At 38.5% G+C, this 23,391-nt stretch overlaps 1 protein-coding gene across 2 annotated transcripts in view; it reads left to right on the top strand.

Annotated features, from left to right (window-relative positions):
• Positions 1-23,391, top strand: part of tex11 (testis expressed 11) — a 30,089-nt gene that overhangs the window by 3,136 nt on the left and 3,562 nt on the right. Inside the window, exons 2-24 of one of the 2 annotated variants that reach the window (XM_026917842.3) lie at positions 8,935-9,050; positions 10,488-10,572; positions 10,720-10,799; positions 11,004-11,084; positions 11,206-11,325; positions 11,479-11,559; positions 11,657-11,742; positions 11,984-12,041; positions 12,126-12,221; positions 13,488-13,569; positions 13,729-13,807; positions 13,892-14,043; positions 14,425-14,510; positions 14,615-14,752; positions 14,842-14,944; positions 15,374-15,498; positions 16,207-16,292; positions 16,415-16,468; positions 17,249-17,289; positions 17,438-17,524; positions 17,650-17,720; positions 22,918-23,034; positions 23,283-23,355. In XM_026917842.3, coding sequence (XP_026773643.1) covers positions 8,935-9,050; positions 10,488-10,572; positions 10,720-10,799; positions 11,004-11,084; positions 11,206-11,325; positions 11,479-11,559; positions 11,657-11,742; positions 11,984-12,041; positions 12,126-12,221; positions 13,488-13,569; positions 13,729-13,807; positions 13,892-14,043; positions 14,425-14,510; positions 14,615-14,752; positions 14,842-14,944; positions 15,374-15,498; positions 16,207-16,292; positions 16,415-16,468; positions 17,249-17,289; positions 17,438-17,524; positions 17,650-17,720; positions 22,918-23,034; positions 23,283-23,355 — 2,097 coding nt within the window. The remainder of the gene's footprint in view (positions 1-8,934; positions 9,051-10,487; positions 10,573-10,719; positions 10,800-11,003; positions 11,085-11,205; positions 11,326-11,478; positions 11,560-11,656; positions 11,743-11,983; positions 12,042-12,125; positions 12,222-13,487; positions 13,570-13,728; positions 13,808-13,891; positions 14,044-14,424; positions 14,511-14,614; positions 14,753-14,841; positions 14,945-15,373; positions 15,499-16,206; positions 16,293-16,414; positions 16,469-17,248; positions 17,290-17,437; positions 17,525-17,649; positions 17,721-22,917; positions 23,035-23,282; positions 23,356-23,391) is intronic. The other variant, XM_026917843.3, reaches the window with a different exon arrangement.

Below are 23,391 nucleotides of genomic sequence, written 5' to 3'. Positions count from 1 at the left end.
AGTAATAAGTCAGCAACAGGGCCCCTGAAAGGCGCAATAGAAAAGTTTTCGCCGTATCGTTGGGAATACCCCACCCTTATGGATGACCATGCCCCAAGCCCACACATGGGATTGCAAATTACATATAAACTACATGTCATTTTTAAAGTAAGTAAATATCTTTTCTGTGCTTACTTTTATTCAATAATGCATGTCTCTTCAAATGAATATAGATGATATGCTGAAGAAAAAGTAGCTGTTTAAATTCGCTGCCACTAGTGACAGCCACAGGTATCACTACCTGCTGCTAGCGTCTAATTTATATAGCCACTGATGTGGAATTGCTGTTTTTAGCAAATCACAGCTACAGTGGTTGTGTTCAAAAAAACAAGACAGGTATTAAAATGGGATTCATGTAATTTGCTAAATGGTTTTCACTTCTCTTTAATATTCATTTTTATCTGAGAAAACTGGACAGCTAGTAAAGTATGAATCTTAGCTAAATAATGCTAACGCTGTTGGTCACGGAGGATTATTTGAGGGACGGACTGTCTGGCTGCTCTTACAGGTGGTACATTTTGCTGTCATGCACAGAAAATCAAGATATGTTATTCAATTAAAGAATTAAGAAGTTTCACACATATACACTCTATTCAAGTCTGTAATTCATATTTCCTCTTACCCAGTCAGATATTACTTTACTTAATTCTAAAGTTCAAATTTCATCTTTCTTGTGGAACTGAAGGTGGCTGATACAAGACGAACCGGCAGATAGTCACTGTACAGTGCAGTGCATCGCGCATTTGAACAGACAATGGCGAAACAGCCGGCCATTAAAAGTTTCTTTCTAAAAGCAAGCAATTCCGATTAGGCTATTCAAGACAGTGAGGAACATGCTGAGCTCACAGAGACATATGATCCTGTTCCAGCTGCAAAGAAGCATGAATGTCATTCATTTGAGAATATATAATGCAAAGTAACATTTGGGTGCTTCTTTAAATACATTTCAATCTAGTTAAAACAAAAATAATTAAATGTTATTAGAGCCATGTCATGAAGTAATATTTTTCATTAATGGAAAGTTTTCTTGTTCTTGGCTGTTTGTTGTGCTCATAGACCTGTTGACTGTTTTATTTACTTTTATTTACATGTTGACTGTATGCAAAAAATGTTAATTAAACATTCGTTTTACTCGATGGTGTTATTCATATGTATACGTATAGCCTAAAATTTCAGTGTTTTCTCGCAGCAGTAGTAATTAACATATGACCAGAATTATACTGATTTGTCCAGTAAACCACATCATTCTCGGACACTGTGACCGCGAAATATATTGTGGATGAATGTCATTACAGTGAGATTGTGTATGATCTCATTGTCTCATTACAATGGCACCTATCAAGGGGTGGGATATATTAGGCAGCAAGTGAACAGTCAAAGTTGATGTGTTGGAAGCAGGAAAAATGGGCAAGCGTAAGGATCTGACTAACTTTGACAAGGGCCAAATTGTGATGGCTAGATGTCTGGGTCAGAGCATCTCCAAAAACGCCAGGTCTTATACGGTGTTCCCGGTATGCAGTGGTTAGTACCTACGAAAAGTGGTCCAAGGAAGGACAGTTGGTGGACTGGTGACAGGGTCATGGGTGCCCAAGGCTCACCGATGCATGTGGAGAGTGAAGACTAGCCCGTCTGGTCTGATCCCACAGAAGAGCTACTGTAGCACAAATTGCTGAAAAAGATAATGCTGGCTATGATAGAAAGGTGTCAAAACACACGGTGCAGCTTGCTGTGTATGGGCCGCAGATCAGTCAGAGTGCCCATGCTGGCCCCTGTCCACCGCCAAAAGCACACACGCCAAAAAAGCACTGTAATGGGCACGTGAGCGTCGGAACTGGACCATGGAGCAAAGGAAGAAGGTGGCCTGGTCTGATGAATCATGTTTTCTTTTACATCATGTGGATGGCAAGGTGTGTGTGCATTGCTTACCTGGGGAAGAGATGGCACCAGGATGCACTATGGGAAGAAGGCAAGCAGGCGGAGGCAGTGTGATGCTCTGGGCAGTGTTCTGCTGGGAAACCTTGGGCCCTGGCATTCATGTGGATGTTACTTTGACACGTACCACCTACCTAAATATAGCTGTAGACCAAGTACACCCCTTCATGGTGAGGGAGTGGTAGCTCAGTGGTTAAGACGTTGGATTTCTGATTGGTAGGTTGAGAGTTCAAATCCCAGCACACCTTCAGAGATCTTGTGGAATCCATGCCTCGATGGGCCCGAGATGTTTTGGCAGCACAAGGGGGACCCACACAATATTAGGCAGGTGGTTTTAATGTTACAGTTGATCCATGTGTGTGTGTGTGTATGTGTATATATATATATATATATATATATATATATATATATATATATATATATACACACCGATCAGCCATAACATTATGACCACCTGCCTAATATTGTGTTGGTCCCCCTTTTGCTGCCAAAATAGCCCTGACCCATTGAGGCATGGACTCCACTAGATCCCTGAAGGTGTGCTGTTGTATCTGGCACAAAGACATTAACAGCAGATCCTTTAAGTCCTGTAAGTTGCGAGGTGGGGCCTCCATGGATCAGACTTGATGGCCAGCACATCCCACAGATCCGCGATCAGATTGAGATCTGGGCAATTTGGAGGTCAAGTTAACACCTTGAACTCTTTGTCATGTTCCTCGAACCATTCCTGAACAATTTTTACAGTATGGCAGGGTTCATTATCCTGCCGAAAGAGGTCACTTCCATTAGGGAATACTGTTGCGATGAAGGGGTGTACTTGGTCTGCAACAATGTTTAGGTAGGTGGTATGTGTCAAAATAGCATCCACATGAATGCCAGGACCCGAGGTTTACCAGCAGAACATTGCCCAGAGCATCACACTGCCTCCGCCAGCTTGCGTTCTTTCCATAGTGCATGCTGGTGCCATCTCTTCCCCAGGTAAATGATGCACATGCATCTGGCCTTCCACATGATGTAAAAGAAAATGTGATTTATCGGACCAGGCCACCTTCTTCCATTGCTCCGTGGTCCATTTCTGATGCTCACCTGTCCATTGCAGGCACTTTTGGCGGTGGACAGGGGTCAGCATGGGCACTCTGACAGGTCTGTGGCTACGCAGCCCCATACGCAGCAAACTGCGATGCACTGTGTGTTCTGACACCTTTCTGTCATAGCCAGCTTTAACTTTTCAGCAATTTGCGCTACAATAGCTATTCTGTGGGATCAGACCAGACGGACTAGCCTTCACTCCCCACGTGCATCAGTGAGCCTTGGGCGCCCATGACCCTGTCGCTAGTTCACCGGTTGTCCTTCCTTAGACCAACCACTGGTACTAACCACTACATACCGGGAACATCCCACAAGCCCTGCCGTTTCAAAGATGCTCTGACACAGTCATCTAACCATCACAATTTGGCCGTTGTCAAAGTCTCTCTAATCTTTACGCTTGCCCATTTTTCCTGTTTCCAACACATCAACTTCGAGAACCGACTGGTCACTTGATGCCTAATATATCTCACCCCTTGACAGGTGCTGTTGTAACGAGAAAACCAATATTATTCACTTCACCTGTCAGTGGTCATAATGTTATGGCTGATCGGTGTGTGTATAATATTTCGAAAAATATGCTTTTTGTGTGTAAGGGAAATTTTTCTCAATGTTTGAAAATTGTTTTGACATTAGTAGGTCAAAAAGTCAGAAACTTTAATAGATTTAATTATTTTCCTATTAAAATTCATAACAAATAGTTTGTGCAATGGCCAGAGACATTCCTGTAATTTTACAACAGTCCCTAACTCGGTCATGGCAGCAAACAATGGTTTGTTCTTGTTTAATTTTCAAATAAAAGAATATACTCTTGTACTTCTGTATAAAAAAAAAAAAACTTGCGATTGTAGTTGGATTCACTTTTTCATCTGTCCCTCATACAGTAATACGTTTTGACAACTTGTGGGGAAGAACAGAATGCTGATTGTCACATGAATGTCAAATATGACACAGACCCTGAGTCAAATCTGACCCAGGTGCTGCACCCTAAACAACCTGCTGGTTGAAAAGGTTCATACCCAAGGATGAATGATAAAAAGCTGAGGGAACAATTGGAGTCTCTATCTAGATGTGTGGATGACCTGGCGTCAGATGTGGCTCAGCTGAAATGGTTGGCCCTGGAAGTGAAGCATAGCAGAAAGCACAGCAGAAATTCACACCCACCTTGTTGTCCAAGAGCTGATTCTCCCTTCCACTCCTCATCCAAGGAGCGAAATGATCTGTGGGAGACATTTGACAGTGAAACAACATTTGAACACCAGCTTTGCCAATGTCTGGAAATGAATATGAATTAGCCTCTGCCAGCTCACAGATGCACCTCTGGCATACTCTAGCCACCCTCAAAATGTTGATTTCACCAGATGAAGCATTACTTTCTGATGTACACTGTACATGTACTGAATGCAAATGTACTGATGACGTTCTGGTCAGGTCTAGCATGAGGATGTGTTTTAGATAGAAAGTACAAAGCACTTCTGTTAGTCATTCTGGATAAGAGCATCTGCTAAATGGTTTAAGAGTAAATGTATGTATGGTGCATACTGCCATTTTACTCCTCTCCTTGGCGCTGTTGTTTCAGTCTGCAGCTATCAACCCTCTGACAGAACTGACTGAAACCTCACTCCTACTCCCATTTCAACCCGGTGAAACCTGCCTTATGTGCTGGGGTCACACTTTGGGCTTGCTGTCAAAGAAACTAAGGAGAAACAGGTGTTGGAAAAAATAGAAACTATTACAGTCAGTTTGACTGGTGACGTGGTACTCTCAAATAGGCAAAATTATGCTGCAGTGTCATGCAAGTCCTAGATGAAATCACACTTTCAGCTCACTAGTAGGAGCCTGAGCTCCTTCCATTTACCCCATGAAGTTAGGCAGGACTTTTTACAGCCAAAAACATTGTTCATCAGGAAGTGATTACACCGGACCAGTGAGTCCTGATGATGGGTCCTGTTCTGTTCCAAGAAATTTATTCTCACTTGAACAGAGGCATGTTTTAAAGAGTAGATCCGGTGATTCAGAACAACGGTTTCTACAGCGTACGTCCTAGTTCAGAAGGACAATGATTTCTGATTCTAGGTTTGAAAGGGCTGATCTGGGGCCTCATTTATAAGGGGTGCATACACACAAAAATTTGTCTAGAACCTCCCAGTCAGAAACCGGAATTTATAAAGAAATACTTGGTGGGAAATGGGCTGTATATTTATGGAAACTTTGACCCATGCAGAGAGCCCCAGTGTTTCCCACAGGATTTTGCGAGACTGTCAGGTGGACCTGTGACCCAAGGGTTGGAGGGCATGCTCCCCGTAAGAAAATTTTGTACGTTTTTAAGTTACATGCCTCAATCTGTTGTACTTTTGAGAGCAACATTAAGAGGCTAGATCTATGAAGAACTTTGTGCTCTTGTAAACAATTTTGTGCTCTAGTAGTAATTTAATCATGAACACATTTGTTGTATAGATTCACAAACACAGAATCAACTAGAGCATACATTTGGGCCATCAAAGAAATGAAGCAAAAGTGGTTACCTGTGTTGAACTGTTTTTTTTTTTTTTTTTTTTTTTTTTTTTTTTTTTTTTTTTAGAAAATAAAAAAATATAGTGAGTAAGGAGTACATGGTATTGATCGACTCTCCCTACAAACCCTGAATTTGGACATTTCATTTTCCTGGGCTTTGAGAAAAACGGTTCTAATGCCCTTTTGTAGTTGAATTCCTCTGGGCTTGGCCCGTTGATGGAGACCCTCAGCCAGGCAGCTGGGTGCTCTACTTGTAGCATGAAGGTCTTATTTGACCTGAAAATGAAGGTAATGACAATTAGCCAAATGAATGAAAATAAAAGGTGCATTTGGAGCACACCATTTGTACTCTTCTTTTAGTTAAGATGAATATGCAGTTTATCATGTAAGTCATAATCGTACATTTATTGGCTTCATGTTTCATCTGTAGAAACATTTCTTTCTGTTAGTTATGTACGGAGACCGAACACGAAAGTTTATACAGGATATTTGCCATGCAGCAGGTGGGAGTTATGAACACGCAATATGATTGACAGGTCTGTAGCGAATCATCTGTCTGTGAGCCATAGTCATCTATCCTTGTATCTAGACAGATAGAGGGAGAGCATTATATGACAATTCCTGCTCATCAGATTGCATAATTTACTAGAAAATGTATAGAAAAGATGATTCTGTAAAGTAAACGTGGGATCTCATCAATATTTCTCCAAATGTGCCCACTTTTGGACTAAAATCTGTAATAGACATCATTTAGCAAAGCCCTGTGATCACAAATAAACAGAAACAGGCACGATTGAATATGTATGTATCGCGTTATTCAAAATATCAGTAACTATCGGTTTGATTTTTTATGTTTAATGTATACTCCTGACAGAAATTAATTTAATTAAACTACGGTCACTGTACCCGTTTTGATCATAAACAGTGGTCAGATATTGAAACTAGAGTCCTAATTGCTTCTAATGGTTTACACTTTGTCAAGATTAAATAAGATTGTCATGGTAATAGTGTGCAGTGAATGTAAACAACAACAATCAACAGTTAAGAGGTTAAAGTTACTTACTTCAAAGTTGTGTCCTCAAAATGCCTTGGTGTCTTGATTGCAGCCAGGTGGTTCCAGTGCATGTGTGCAGGGGGGAGGGGAGCGGTCTGACTGACTTGGAGTGAGAGATGCTTTGCCAAAGCAACAGCGCAAAACAGAGATCTTTTATGTTGTTATGAGAAGTGTAAAAATATTTTTGGTTCATTATGAAACTGTGATGGGACAAATTAGACTGTGGCGGGCTGTCACTATCCAGGTAATTAATGGGAAACACTGAGCCATACCAATGACTGTATGTGTAGGTGGAAGTCATAACAGGAATTTAAAAGTGAAGCCAAAAAATGTCTCTGTGGCTGATTTATAACCCAGCTCATGTTAGTTGCAACAAGCCAAACTTACATTTTATTAAGTTATATCTCCACAAATTATTTCCAGGAATAGCGTTCTGTTTCTCTTTACACAGATGACCTTCACCTCTCCTCTGCTATTTTTCCTTATGATAAATGCATTTTGGTGATAAATAAAAGGACATGGTTGATGAGGGGATTGACAGTTTTGGACATGATACTTGAGCATCATGAATATGCGTGCACTTTTCAATATGCACCTGAAGTAATAAGACACAAATAAGACAATATGGATACTGAAACCTTATGGAAAATTAAACCTTATATTGACTTTTGTTAGAAAAATTAAAAACCTACTCTAACCTGGTTGCATAATGTGCACACCCTTTTATAATGGGGCATGTGACTTTGCTCAAAATTAACCAATCACATTCAAACTCATGTTCAGAAGTAATCGTCATACACCTGTCATCTTGAAGTGATTCTGATTAACCGTAGCTGTTTCTGCACGATTTACTTGTCTTTTTCTTGGTTTCCACCAACTGCTGATGCCATGGTCCGCAAAGAGCTTTTAAAGCATGTACAGGATCTCATTGTCGAAAGGTGTTGATCAGAAGAGGGGTACAAAAGAATTTCCAAAACATTATCATGGAACACCATGAAGGCCATCATCAACCAGTGGAGAAAATGGAGCACCACAGTAACAATACCAAGAACAGGACGTCCCTCCAAAATTGACAAAAAGACAAGAAGAAAACTGACCAGGGGTGCTGCCAAGAGACCTCCAGCAGCATTAAAGGAGCTGCAGGAATATCTGTCAAGTACTGGTTATTTCCTGCAAGTGATTACAATGTCTCCTGTTCTTCACATGTCTGGACTGTGGGGTAGGGTGGCTAGACAGAAGCGTTTCTCATGAAAAAAACAAACAAACAAAAACATCTAAGCCTGCCTAAATTTTGACAAAATATGGCAAAATATGTTGTGGTCTGATGAGACCAAGGTAGAACTTTTTGGGCAGAATTCTAAAAGATGTGTGGCACAAAAACAAGACAGCTTATCACCCAAAGAACACCATGCTAACAATGAAGCATGATGGTGGCAGCATCGTGCTATGGGGCTGCTTCTCTTCAGCTGGGACTGGAGCTCTAGTCAACATAGAGGTAGTCATAAATAGCTCTAATTACTAATCTATTGTGGCACAAAACCTGAAGGCCTCTGTTAGATAGCTGAAGATTTCTGCTGAAAATTTCACCTTTCAGCATGATAATGACCCGAAGCAAAATACAAGTCAATAAAGAAATGGCTTCAGAAGAAGAAGATAGAGTTAGAGTCCAGATCTAAATCCTATTGAAAAATTTGTAGAATGACTTGAAGAGGGCTATGCACAGGAGATCCCCTCGCAATGTGATACTTATGGAGAATTTTTGCAGGAAAGATTGGAATAAAATTGCTAAATCAGGATGTGCTAAATTGGTAGAGTCTTGGTGCACACTGCAACCAGGGTATTGTACGTTTTTTCTGTCTTTTTTTTTTTTTTTGTCTATAAGGTTTCTATTTGTTTTTCACTTGAATTTTGTTGCTTACGATATCATATTAAGGTTGGGGGGGATATCTCACATGATTTATTGTGGTTTCATTTTTACATCACAAAAACCTGCAATTTTAACAGGGGTGTGTACACTTTTTATGTCTACTATATAAAAAAAAAAAACATAACTGGTTGAATTAAACTTATTTGCAGGTCACATTATTCCACTTCAAAAAGCATAATATTACATTACTACATAAAAGCAGTTTATTAGGAGTAGTTGAATGGTGTAGCAGAACACGCTATCCACTCAATAAATGCTAACTAGCAAGGGAAAATCTTCAACCACTATTTCATGTAACACATCTATATGTCTGTGCTACTATTTTATATCAACATTTCCTTGGAAGAAGCCTTTGGTGCTAAACAATTTGTTTCTCTTTTAGATCTCTTAGAGAAACTCCTCCATAGCCAAAGTAATGAGAGTGTGAGTGAATTTATTGAGAAGCTGTTTGATAAAGTTGAGTCCCCTGAGCAACACACTAAAATCCAGGATTCACAGGTTAGTATATACTTTAAGAATTCTTTGTTATAATATGCAGTAGTCTTTGACTGATTTTAAATTATTTTAAACACAACAGAACTGTATTTAATAGACTCATCAAAATTATACGTCAAAATGGATAGGAAATAGTGTTTAAGCGTTTTAGTCTTTAGCAGGGAGAAAACTCATTCTTCTTGCACTCCCCTGTTGACAAAAATGATATGAAAAGACTAAAGTATCACTGTGAGAGAGTACAGCACAAAATATTTTGTTTTTCTCCGACAACATTGCTGCTGCCTGTTTATTTTATGTTTATTTTTTAATGCAAATAAGGTTTTATCCCAAGTCCCTAGAGTTAGGTTGTAATGGTAAGAAAAAATTGATTCTTAAATTCATCTTGTCTGTCTCTCTGCATCAATTCAAAGATAATCATAATCAGATTTTTTAAAGAAACAAAACTGTTCAAATACAAAGTGAAACAAGTCATAATAAAAAAATAATAATTTATTTAAAAATTTAAAATAAAAAACAAAATATATTCTTTCTTTGTAAAGGCTAGCAAGTGTACTTTGTATACATTAGAAACTGGCTAAGCTAGCTAGCAGACTTGTAGGTGAACAAACTCACCTGCTCCCTTCATTTTTGTGGGCACATTTATTATGGATTTTATGAAATAAGAGGGCAAAAAGAACTGGATAACTGGCATACTGTGTGCAAGCATGGTCATACCAAACAACAAAACATACAAAATCACAACACGTTTCCACCTGTAGCTGGAGGGAAAATGATTTTCTGCATGTTTGTGTTAATATTATGAGCTATTAACTCCTGCAGGACACCAACACACACATCATGAACTCTATAAAACACAATGTACAGTTTTAATTATCTTATTATTAAGGGCTAGCTGGAATAGTTCTAAGGTACATTTCCATGTCTAACACATGTACATTTCTTTAAAATAATATTATGTTTGTGTTCTCACTGACATGTTTTGTCCATGCCGTGGGGCAGCCTTGTGTGGTGAGTCAATGGATGTAGTGGGATATGTAGTCTCCAGTTCCTACTAAAAGATGAGATTATGCATTGTGTTGTGAATGTTGTGGGTTTTTGTTTTTGTCTGTTTATTTTATGTGAATTATGTCAATTATGAATGATCTGTTGGTTAAAATAACAACAAAAGTGGTACAGTAAAATTGGTATCTGGGCTGCAAATGCCAGTTTAAGTTACCCAGCTCAATCATTTGGGGGTTTGGTTGGTTGGTGACAGATGTCAGCACAGTGCTGTTATTCAATGCTCTGTGTAAGTATGAAGACCTTGGGTTCATTAAGATTTTGTTTATTTGCTTTTTTTTGTTTTGTTTTGTTTTACATTTTTGTTACTTTTTAACTTTTCCTTGTATTTTTTAAATTCATCAAGACAAAACCTTAAAAGCTTATGTTTTCTTTTTGTAGGTTGAAGAATATGTTTTTCAGTTGTGGAACTGGGCTGTGACCAAAAATGTTGGTTCAGCCATCAGCGAGCAACAAAGAGCCAAAGGTTGCAGTACTGTAATGTTATTTAATATATGTTGTTTAACAGTGTACCAGCAAATGTGCAAAAATGTGACATGCTTTCCATGTAGTTATTTGATTTACAAGTGTACATAGGCTGTAAAAACTATGTACTTTCCTTTATGTGTTTCAGTGCGTCACATAGCTTGCCGACTCCTATATTTATGTGAACCTGAGAACCCATCAGAGAATACAATTCGCAAGCAAATTTTGGTTTGTTAACATAATCACAGCATTTTATTGTACTGTCCTGAAAACTTCTCTTTGGCCTGAAAACATTTATTTGTTTGTTTGTTTATTTGTCTCTTGTTTTGTTTTATTTGGTTACGCTAATATACTATTTATGCACCTGTACATCTACTTCCAGATTCCAGTTTATATTTTTTGTTATTAAATTGTACAATCTGTTTTTCTCAGATGGCTAGTAAGACAGGAAGAACATGGCTTGACTGTAAAAATCCCAAGCTTGCTGATGATTTTTTGAGTCAAGCTGTAACTGTAAGTGTCATTTGGGAGTATCGTGTGCTTTCAGTGTGAAAAAAAAGTTCAGATATTGAGGGGTACAAATTCCTTTATGCATTGTAGATGTGATGTGATGATATATTGTATGACCTTCCAGAGCCTGGAGACTCTTTACTGCAGATTGATATCCCAAAGAGATGAAGGTGCTGATACCAACCTAACAAAAGGAGATGCTGAGAAGGACCTGATGCGGGTTCTTTCTTATAAAGCTGAATCAGTGAGCAAAGAAGCAAATTTAATACTTTAGAAAAAAGGAATTGAAAATACATTGCACTATGCTTAAAATGAAAAGGTGATAATAATTACACAAATCATTAATGTGCTGGAGACAGGAATTATTGAACAGAATGGTGGTGTCTTGTCATTGCAGGCACTTGCTCAAGAGAATCAACAGGAGGCTGTTTCCTGTGTAGACCGATGTAAAGAGATGCTTCTGAGACTTCCCAAGGAGGTGTTCTGCTATAGAGAGCTACTAAAAGTATTTTCTTATTTGTCATTTTGCTGTATTTGTTTTAATGTTTTTCCTATTTTGGGAAAATGTTTAATAGACTGGATATCTGTCCCTAATTTGCTATAAATTTGGGGTGGATACATATAATAAAAAGAAGCTTGAGGACAGTTCATTTTGGCTCAGGTGAGACTGTACTTTTACTGATATATATATATATATATCACCATTATATTATATTATATTGTATTATATTGTATTATATTGTATTATATTATATTATATTATATTATATTATATTATATTATATTATAATAGATGTTTTATATTGTTGTCAGTTGGTGGTAATAGCAGTGACTTTCTTCAGCTTTCAATTTATTCATACACATGCTTTACAAAGAGTCATTCACTTTATTGTGATTTCCAGTCAAAGCTATGATATAGGGAAGATGAATCCAAAGTACTCTCAAGGGCCAGAAATGCAAGTATGTTTTTGGATAGACTTTTCAGTGGACAGTTCTGTTCATCCTTTGAAAATGTTACCATAGTCTATTGAATTTTCTTTTCAGGCCAAAGTCCTGAGACTACTTGCTAGAGTTTATTTGGAGTTAGACTGTCAGAAGTATCAGGATAAAGCTCTTCATGCTGTTAGCCTGGCTAATAAGGTATAATACTTATCAACTAAGCTTTGTTAGTACAGACTTAAAGGTGCATTGGGAAAAATTTACGAATTCTCAAATTTGTAAGAACAGGACCTCTACTGTCAGACTCTCTCAGATTTCACAGACATGACCCTATCACAGAGATTAAGCCCAGCAACCCTGCAAAGGAACCTTATTTTTTCCCGCATATACTCATAGCCTTATTCTTTCAGTCACTACCCAAAGTCTCGACCATAGGTGACCATTCTTACAGTCTTAACCATAGGTGATGTTGATTGACCTGTAAACAGAAAGCTTTGTCCAATAACCGAGCTTGTGTTTCACCAACAGACCAGTACAACAACTGTAACTGTTGCAGCTGACCTGGTCCATTTGTCAATTTCATGCTTTCTTTTTTTAATCACACTTGAATAATATAAGGTACTTAAACTCCTCCACCACCGGCAAGGTGTCTCGCCTCATGTAAATGAAGCATTTTACTCTTTTCCAGGAGAGAACCATAAGTTATATGTTTGGAAGTTTGCAGCTTCTTTTAGGGCAGCCAGGTCGTATGTTAAGCGCTTATAAACTGCAAGCTTCCAACGTCTGGCACGGCTTTCCCATTTTTCCTTAAATGTAGCAGAATTGTAGATCAATCAGCATTGACTGCACCTTCTGTCCATGCCTAAGTACACAAACCCTCAAATATCAAGAATCTATAATGGAAACTAGCTAATTCAATGTCTCATTCTATGCTAGTCAGTTAGTACAAAATTAGTTATGAATATTCAGAATACTGCCACGACAATTAACTTTATCAATTTTTTTGCTGCAGTTATTGATTCAATAGTTTTTCAGTTTATAACGTTAATAATTGGATTAACTGTCTAGGTGAAATGCAGTTATTTCACTTCCCAAGTTCATCCACTTCATGGTCAACAGTTTTCTCCATCCTGAAAAGGCAACTCCCAAATTTACTTTTATTTCTTTTAGGATTATGACTCTTTTTGCAGCAGACAGTATTTTTAGTATCTGGCAATACTGATTAGTTAGCACTGAATTTTCTGATGTTTGTGTTCCTGACCAGTAAAGAAAGGGGCATGTCTGTAACATGGCTAGAAGGAGGGATCATTTCAACAGTTATATTTCATTGTGTTCCACAGATATTTTCTATGTTCATTATAATATTGACCAGTGCACTTTTTAAAAGTAATGGTTGTACTGTTCTTTTTCATTAGTGCAAAAAAGGGCAGGTGGCCATTATACTATAATAAGCTCTTTTGTTAATAGGAATACTCACAACCAGCAGGTATTTATCTTAAGATCCAGATTTTGCTAAAGAGTGGAAGACCAAATGATGTTGTTAAATCTGGTGAGTAAGTTGATTCTGTGAGGTTTGTGTTAAAATTTAAACCTTGTATTAAATTGTATATATATATATATATATATATATATATATATATATATATATATATATATATATATATATATATATATATATATATAATTTTTTTACCCCTCTGTATGGTAGGACTGAAAGAATTACTTGACTCTGAGGTTCAGCTGGATGTGTGTCTTAGCACAGTAAAACTGCTGATAGCAGAGGATAGGTAATATTTGATTCTAAAAGTTCCCTTCTGAACTGTTTTTTTAATGTTATCCGTTGTCTCACTCTTATACTGTGATGTTCACAGAGAAACTTTGGCCTTTGATTTTCTGAACACGGTTTGCCAACATTTTGAATCATCTCCTGAGCTGGGCTCTGCGCTTTTGTTGCATATTGAGCTGCTGATTCTGAGAGGCAAAGAACTGCTGGGCAAACAGAAAATTGAGGATGCAATCACAGGTACATAGGTTTGTCACTATGTACTGTGGCTCAACGGTTAAGGCTCTGGGTTACTGATCAGAAGGTCAGGGGTTCCAGCCTGTTGTACCCTTGTGCAAGGCCCTTAAGCCTCTCTGCTCCATGGGTGCCATATCAAGGCTGACGCTGCACTCTGACCCCAACAAAAGAATTTCACTGTGCTGTAATGTATATGTGACAAATAAAGGCTTCTGCTTCTTCTTCTTCTCAGTTTGACACTAATCTGATGGCATGGAAATACTGAATACTAGTAATCTGCTGAGAACCTGTCTGGCTCAGCATATGTAGACTATTAGGGTTTCACTAGTATAAAAATAGAATCTTGAGAGGTCTCTTGACCACCACTGTCTGATTCCTTTTTAGGTCATTACACAGGAAGGCAGTTATCACCACAAAATCTCACCTCCCTCCACCTCCTTCTGTGGGATAAAGCTACTAAAAGCATTGAGGTGTTCTTAGTAGCCCTTTATTTTATAGAAATCTCACAGTGTCTTTAGACATTATTATTATTATTATTATTATTATTATTACATGGGCATTTTTTGCTACCTAGGCCAAAAACTATTATGAGGCTCTGCAATGGTACAACTATTCATTAAGTTTTTACAAGGCGGGTGAGCTGGATCAGAACCTGGCCAAACTGCAGAGAAACCGTGCTTCCTGTTTCCTTTATCTGCAGCAACTAGATAAGGTAATTTAATAAAATACAATACAAACACACTAACATGCACACCTATGGATTTTATATCAAAAGCTAATAATGTTCAATATTTGTTGTAGGCCAAGGAAGCTATTTCAGAGGCACTTAAGTGTGATCCAACCAGCATCTTCACTCATTTTGGTGTCTATAAGATAGCGGTTGTGGAGAACAATATAGAGAAGGGTTAGTAACATTGATACAATGTAATGTATACTACTTTTGTATATAGTCAGATTTATTTATCGTTGTTATTTATATACATTGAAATGCTTGTGATGAGTTTAGAGTAAGCTGCTCATGTAACAAAACATGATACACACACAGACAAGAAAGAGCATAGATAGGTAAGTACGATAACAGTACAATAACACTACAACATAGTGAGAAAAAAAATACAGCACATACTGTTACTGCAATAAAGTTGTGTAAAATGACCAACTGTAAAGTTTCCCAGTGTAAAGTGTCATATACAACAGAACAAAATGAAGGTATGCATTGTAATACAGCAAACACAATATTAAATTGTTCTGTGTTTTGCCATTTAAAGTAACCTATTTTAAACTTTTAAGGAAAATTCTTAACAGTCATAATCAAACTGTTTCTGCCCCTCAGCTGCTGAGGCTATAAGAGAAATTGGTGTACTAGCTCAGATGCCTGTGTCCAATGAGGATAGGCTTCTTGTCACTGAGAATGCATCAGCAAACCTTCTCAGCCTGGCTGCTCAAATTGCTCTGGATGTCAGTGAGAACCCAGAATATAAGTATTTTACCCATTATTATTAACCAGTAATATTTTCACCAGTAGGCTACACTGGTGATTATAGTATTATAATATTATCATATTTTCACCAATAGGATATAATATAATATAATATAATAATCGTATTGTTCCAGTATATACTAAATACACTACATGGTGAAAAGTTTGTGGATGCCTGACCATCACACCCATATGTGTTTTTGAAAATCCCATTCCAAATTTAGTCCTCTCTTTGCTGTTATAATAACCTTCATTCTCCTGGGAAAGCTTTCCACTAGATTTTGGGAGTTGCCCATTCAGCCACTAGAGCATTAGTAAGGTCAGGAACTGATGTCGAGTGAGAAGGCCTTGCACATAGTCAGTGTTCCAATTCATCCAACACAAAGGTGTTCAGTGGAGTTAAAGTCAGGGCTCTGTGCAGGGCACTTCTTCTACACCAACTTTCGCAACACTTGTCTTCATTGACCTCGCTTTGTACACAGGGGCATTGTCATGATGAAGCAAGTTTGGGCCTCTAAGTTCCAGTGAAGGGAAATTGTAATGCTACAGCATACAAAGACATTCTAGATAATTGTCTGCTTCCAACTATGGGACAACAGTTTGGGAAAGACCTACATATGGATGTGATGGTCAGGTGTCCCCATACCTAACCCCTCGGTCATATAGTGTAGCTTTGTTTATGACAGAATGAACAGCAGGACACAGCCATGAAAGCCCTGGAACGTTTTTGTGAACTCTCACATGATGTACTCCAAGTGCTTACTGCTCTCAGGTCTGTATAGAAAGAAAGACCCCTGTCTTGTATATGTTAACAAACTGTGAAAAATTATTATATACCAGCAGTGGGAGAACAGTCCTTCAGCAAATTATAGCACCTGCTGTCATTTTATTTAGGTGTTTAGTTGAACTTGTGCTGTCAACAATGGAGAATGCGTACAAAGAAAACAGGTTAGTAGTTTATTGCTGTGTCTGTGTGTGTGTGTGTGTATAATTATAGATAGATAGAAAGATATCACAGTCGATATAAAAAGTCTACACACTCCTGTTAAAATGGCAAGTGTTTGTGAAAAAAAGTGACAATGACTTTGTTGTATAAGGGTGCACACTCTTTTATTGGAGATGTGGATGTGTTCAGAATGAACCAATCTCACATAGAGTTTGGAGGGAATTTTGAATAACTACAAATACCAGCTGATTTTAATGCAAAACATTCAGGTGTCTGCTAGTAGACTGAAGATGAAAAGGAATTTCACCCTTCATCATGACAATGACCCAAAGCATACATCCAAATCAACAAAGGAATGGCTTAACCAAAAGAAGATAAATGTTTTTGAATGGCCGAGCCAGAGCCCAGACCTGAATCCAACTAAAAATTTGTGGGGTGACCTGAAGTGACCTGTGTACAGGAGATGCCCTCACTATTTGACAGATCTAAAATGTTTTTGCAAGAAAGAGTGGAAAAATATTGCCAAGTCAAGATGTGCCACGCTGATAGACTCTTACCCAAAAAGACTGAGTGGTGTACTAAAATCAAAAGATGCATCAACAAAGTATTAGTTTAGGGGTGTGCACACTTGTGCAACTAGTTTATTCTAAGTTTTTATTTTTCTTTTTTCCCCTAAAAAGGTTTCTAATTGTTTTTAACTTGATTTTTATTTATTATAACTTAACTTTATTTTTAAAATTTTGCCTTTCATTTTGACACAATTATTCTTCCAACTGCTACAGGGATGTCAGTCTAGATGCGCTCTTGTTGTATCTAAAGATGGGTAGGTGTGATAATATTGATATTTTTCACATAAATTTCCATTAAGTGTGGTGATATCCATCACTTTATATTTGTAGTTTCTTCTGTCAACTGAGAAAGTATGCTTACAAGAGAGTGTGAAATATGCTTCTTGTATGTGTTTTGAACAGCACTGAAAAATGTGTCCCAACTCAGAAAAGCACCTGGCCAAGCAGAGGACCTTTGCTCTGACAAGGCCAACTGGTTCAGAAGGATAGGTGCAATCTCACTTTCCTAAATCTGTTATATGTGATGAATCAGCATATTTAGTTTTGAAGTACTATAAGTAAGTAATGACTGCAGTGCCATGATTATGTATCTTGTATTTCCTTTACTCTGTCAGCATGGAATGCAGCCTTGCAGTGTGAGAGCAGCTCTGTTAGAATGAGGGATTTCTTTCTTCTGTGCTACCAGGTAAATTCAGATAGCATGCATAATTTTCTCTTCAGAGCAAGGATGATGAACTCAATTTCTGCCTGGGCCACATTAGCATTTTTGTGTGTGAACTTTAAGGCTTATTCATTTTTAAATGCATTTATGTCATAGATAAGCGTAGATTACATAAACATAAAATAAATTTAGGATCTTAAAGCAAAACAGGAAGTTTTGGGGAAAGAACTGTGTGCATTATGAGGTGATAATATTTATGATGTTGTGTTTTTACCAAACATCGAATATGTAATAAGTACTTCATCCTTCTATCCATCCAGTTATCTACCCATGACTGTTTAATTGGAACACTAAAACCTACTAAGAATCTTTTTTGTGCTTTTGATTGAAGTTGACTCTGCTGTGTGTGAAGACTACCTATTAATTATCCATCTTTAAGAAAAGACCAAAATATGGAGAGAAATTATGGAGATGAATTAAGGTGTCATCCATTTAGTGTAATATGTAATATGAGGTCAGAAAAGAAAACAACTGAGTAAAAAATATTACTGCTAATCAACAGAGTTTCTCTGCTACCGGAGGAGGTCAAACCATGACAAAGCTTTTTAAAACTGATCAGATGCCATGGCAGATGGAACTGAATTAAAAGCTAGCTTTCATCCTCCAAAAGAAAAATTCATACCGGTCTCTAAAAATCTGTTGCCTGATAAAGGGCATCATGTGCTGACTCTTCCAGTCTCTTCCAGTAATATAAATTCTGCCATATGTATGTATCTATCTATCTATCTATATAGATAGATAGATAGATAGATAGTCAGGTCCATAAATACTTGGACAGTGACACAATTTTTGTAATTTTGGCTCTATACACCACCACAATAAATTTGAAATGAAGCAGTCAAGTTGTAGACTTTCAGGTTTAATTTAAGGGGTTTAACACAAATATTGCATTAACCTTTTAGCAATTACAGCCATTTTTTTACAGAGTCCCTCCATTTTCACAGGCTCAGAAGTAATTGGACAAACTAACATCTATTAAACTAACAAACTAACAACTATTTTTAATATTTGGATTGCAATCGATGACTGCATGAAGTCTGTAACCGATGGACGACATCAAATGCTCAGTTTCCTGCCTTGAGATGCTTTGACAGATCTTTACTGCAGCCGCCTTCAGTTGCTGCTTTGTTTGTGGGTCTTTCTTCCTTCAGTTTTGGTCTTCAGTAAGTGAAAAGCCATCCATCTGTACTGTGAAGCATTGTCAGTTTTCCAGCATTTGACTGAATCTGAGCAGGAAGTATAGCTCTATACACTTCAGAATTCATCCTGCTACTTCTATCAGCAGTCGCATCATCAATAAGCACCAGTGACCCAGTTTCATTGGTAGCCATACATGTCCATGCCATAACACTTCCTCCACATGTTTGACAGATGATGTGGCATGCTTTGAAACATGAGCCCTTCCTTTCCTTCTCGGTACTCTTTTCTTCCTATCATTCTGGTCTAAGTATCAGAACTTTTGTTTAGAGGTTTTTCAGCAAAGTCTATTCTGGCCTTTGTGTTCTTGACTGTTACCAGTGGATTGCATCTTGAGGTAAACTGTCTGTATTTACATTAATGAAGGTGTCTCTTGATTGTAGACTTTGACAATGATACGCCTACCTCCTCCAGAGTGTTCTTGACTTGGCTAGATGTTGTGAAGGGGTTTTTCTTCAACAAGGAAAGAATTCTGCAATCATCCACTTTAGTTTTCTTCTGTGGCCTTCCTTTCGGTGTTGCTGAGCTCGCCAGTGCATTCCTTCTTTTTCAGAATGTACCAAATTGTTGACCTAAACTTTCTGCTATCTCTCTGATAGGTCTGTTTTGTTTTTCAGCCTAATGATGGCCTCCTTGGACCGCATATTGAGAGTTCCCACGAACAGCTACCAAATGCAAATTCAACGCTTGGAATCAACTCTAGACCTTTTATCTCCTTAATTTGTCATGAAATAATGAGGAAACAGGCCACAACTGGCCATGAAACTACTTATCAGTCAATTGTCCAATTATTTTTGAGCCTGTGAAAATTGAGGGACTGTAAAATAGGAAAATGACTATAATTCCTAAAGAGTTGATGCAGTATTTTTGCTAAACCCCTTGAACTACAGCTGAAAGTCTGCTCTTCAATCACACCTTGACTGTTTCATTGGTGTACAAAGGCAAAATTATAGAAAATATATATACTGCTCAAAAAATTATGGGAACACTTAAATCACACATCTCGATGAACGAAATATTCAAGTTGAAAATCTTTACTTACATACATTCTGTAATTTGTTGAAAACAAAATGATGTCACAATGGTCAATGGAAGTCATCAGCACATTGAGGGCTGGATTCAAAATCACACCAAAAATCACAGTCAAAAATTGAAATTGCAAGCTGATCCAACTTGCATGAATTTCATCACGGCAGCTCATAATGTAAGTCAGTAGTGTTTATGGCCCCCACCTGCCTTTACGCACTCCCGACAATGTCTGGGCATGCTCCTGATGAGATGGCAGGCTGTCCTGGGGGATCTCGTCCTAGACCTGAATCAGGGCATCAGTGAGCTCCTGGACAGTCTGTGGTGCTACTTGGCAGCTTTGGATGCCCCGGTACATAACGTCCCAGAGGTTCTCAATTGGATTGGGATGGGATGGGAACGTGAGGGCCAGACAATGGCATCCATGCCTTCGTCATCCACAAACTGCCTACACACTACAACTACCTACCTACGACCCTCCAAGGATATTCCTCCCCAGACCATCACTGACCCACCGTCAAACTGGTCATGCTTGATGATGTTGCAGGCAGCATAACATTTCCCACGGCATCTCCAGACTCTTTCACGTCTGTCACATATGCTCAGTGTGAACCTGCTCTCATCCGTGAAGAGAACAGGGCACCAATGGGGGACCTGCCAATTCTGGTGTTCTCTGGCAAATGCCAATCGAGCTGCATGGTGCTGGGCTGTGAGCACAGGTCCTACTAGAGGACATTGGCCCTCATGCCACCCTCATGGAGTCTCTCCATTGGTCAGAAACATGCACACCAGTAGCCTACTGGAGGTCATTTTGTAGGGCTCTTGTAGTGCTCCTCCTGTTCCTCCTCGCACAAAGGAGCAGATACTGGTCCTGCTGCTGGGTTGTTGCCCTTCTATGGTCCTGTCCAGCTCTCCTCTTGTAACGGCCCGTCTCCTGGTATCTCCTCCATGCTCTCGAAACTGTGCTGGGAGACCCACCAAACCTCCTTGCAATGGCAGGTAGGGATGTGCCATCCTGGAGGAGCTGGACTACCTGTGCAACCTGATTGGGTTGCAGGAACTTCCTCATGGTATAAGTAGTGACAAGGATCCTAACAAAACACAAAACTAGAGACAAATCAGTCAGGAAGGATAAGGAGAGAGCAATTGTCTGTGGCCACCACTAGCAAAACCATTTCCTTTTTGAGACTTGTCTTGCTGTTGCCTCTCCAGTGCACCTTCTGTCACTTTCATTTAAGATAAGATAAACTTTCACTTATCTTTCACAGTTAAAGTGCAGATATTAAAGACTAATGATAGGAAGAAAGAAAAGTTAAATATGAGACAATATCAGCAAAAGTAAAAAAAAATTTGCACCAAAGCAGGTGAAAGTGATTAGCAATCACTTTGCACAGATTGATATCCCTGAAGTTTAATCGACTTGTTGTGTGTGTGTGTGTGTATGTATGTGTGTGTGTGTATATATATATATATATATATATATATATATATATATATATATATATATATATATATATATATAACATTAAAATCACCTGCACCAAGACATTAGCAGCAGATCCTTTAAGTCCTTTAAGATCCTTTAAGAGCCTACAATGGCCATGTGAGCATCAGAACTGGACCATGGACCAATGGAAGAAGGTGGCCTGGTCTGATTTTTCTTTTACATCGGGTGGACAGCTAGGTGCATCACTTACCCAAGGAAGAGATGGCAGCAGGTTGTACTATGGGAAGAAGGCAAGCCAGTGGAGGCAGTGTAATGCTCTGGGCAATGTTCTGCGGGGAAACCCTGGGTCCTGGCATTCATGTGGATGTTATTTTGACACATACCACCTACCTAATCATTGTTGCAGACCAAGTACACTGCTTCATGGCAATGGCATTCCCTAATGGCAGTGGCCTCTTCCAGCTGGATAATGCACCCTGCCTCAGTGCAAAAATTGTTCAGGAATGGTTTGAGGAACAAAGAGTTCAAGACATTGACTTGGCCTCCAAATTCCCCAGATCTCAATCCGATCCTTGTTTGTACAATGCTGGATAAACAAGTCCGATCCATGGAGGCCCCACCTCAGAACTTAGAGGACATAAAGTGTATCTGCTGCTAACGTCTTGGTGCGAGATACCACAGCACACCTTCAGAGGTCCTGTGGAGTCCATGCCTCGACAGGTCAGGGCTGTTTTGGCAGCACAAGGGGGACCTACACAATATTAGGCAGGTGGTTTTAATGTTATGGCTGATCAGTGTGTGTGTGTGTGTCTCATATTTCCTTAATGCCATTTAAGCCTATATGAAACGACAAGTCAAAAAAATATTTGCTTTCTGTGTATTTGAAATAAATAAGTTGACTTATTCGCACATTCTTGTAACTTGACAGTGTAATCCATATATAAAAATGCAGTAACTCATTGCAAATTATAAGATTTGAAGCCAATCAGGCGAAGTGAATTGAGTCACACCCTCAGGAGCAGGAGTAGGATATGAAAGTTTTTTCAGAATTTACGGTATTTTCATGAATACCACATTTTTTGTATAAATGCTTGTGCTAAAAATTTACACATAAATCTGTTTGTGTCCAGCTTGATAAATGAGGCCCAGCATTTCTTTTTTTGAACAGCTTTGTAGGTGTCAGTGTTAGTGCACAAAGGGACCTACTACGACAATTTTGGGATTTGGATTCAGTTATTTTATAACTAATACTGCTCCAGTGTGAAAATGTTGGGCAGTAGAGTACTATAGGCCATATCAATGTTATTTTTTGTAGGTTAGCTTACTAAAATAAGGTCCTCGAGTTTGACGCCTTTAGGGGAAAATGTATTTCTATATGTTTTGGAGGATTAATGTCTGATAACATACAAAGATGTGCTTTAATCAGAAACCTACATTTGACTCCTGACATTTTCCATTTCCTCTGGTTCCTCTGATTCCATTGGTGATCAGCTGTCAAAGCTTTGTGTTCAAGATAGAGGTGTGTTGATGGGGCAGAAGACGTGTTTGCTGATGGCTACTGCTGCCTATCTGGACATCTGCTGCATGACTCCTCAGAGTGAAGAACAGGCAGATAAATCATGCAACATTTTTTGACATACCATTCAGAATTGATTATTTTCTTATTCAGATTAGTTTTCTTCTTTTTTTTTTTTAGATCTATCTATAGAGTCAGAGCCATGCTTGACATTACCAGCAAATATTTACTAAGTATTTCTTAAACACACGTTTAAGAATGTGTTTGTTTAAAGTGCGATTGAATGCGATCCACTAGAGGGTGCTGTATGCTAACGCTACCTTAATTTACTGTGTTTCAGACTGAGATCCTGACACAAGCTTTAGACCACATTCAGAACTGCTGGGAGATATGGAGGGCTTTAAAAGCATCAGGTATCTTATTTTCAATTATTTCGAATAATACTACAA

Source organism: Pangasianodon hypophthalmus, chromosome 7, assembly GCF_027358585.1.
Source record: "Pangasianodon hypophthalmus isolate fPanHyp1 chromosome 7, fPanHyp1.pri, whole genome shotgun sequence".
Taxonomy (NCBI): Eukaryota; Metazoa; Chordata; class Actinopteri; order Siluriformes; family Pangasiidae; genus Pangasianodon; species Pangasianodon hypophthalmus.
Note: the sequence above shows the minus strand (reverse complement) of the source record. Positions and strands in the feature narration are given on the sequence as shown.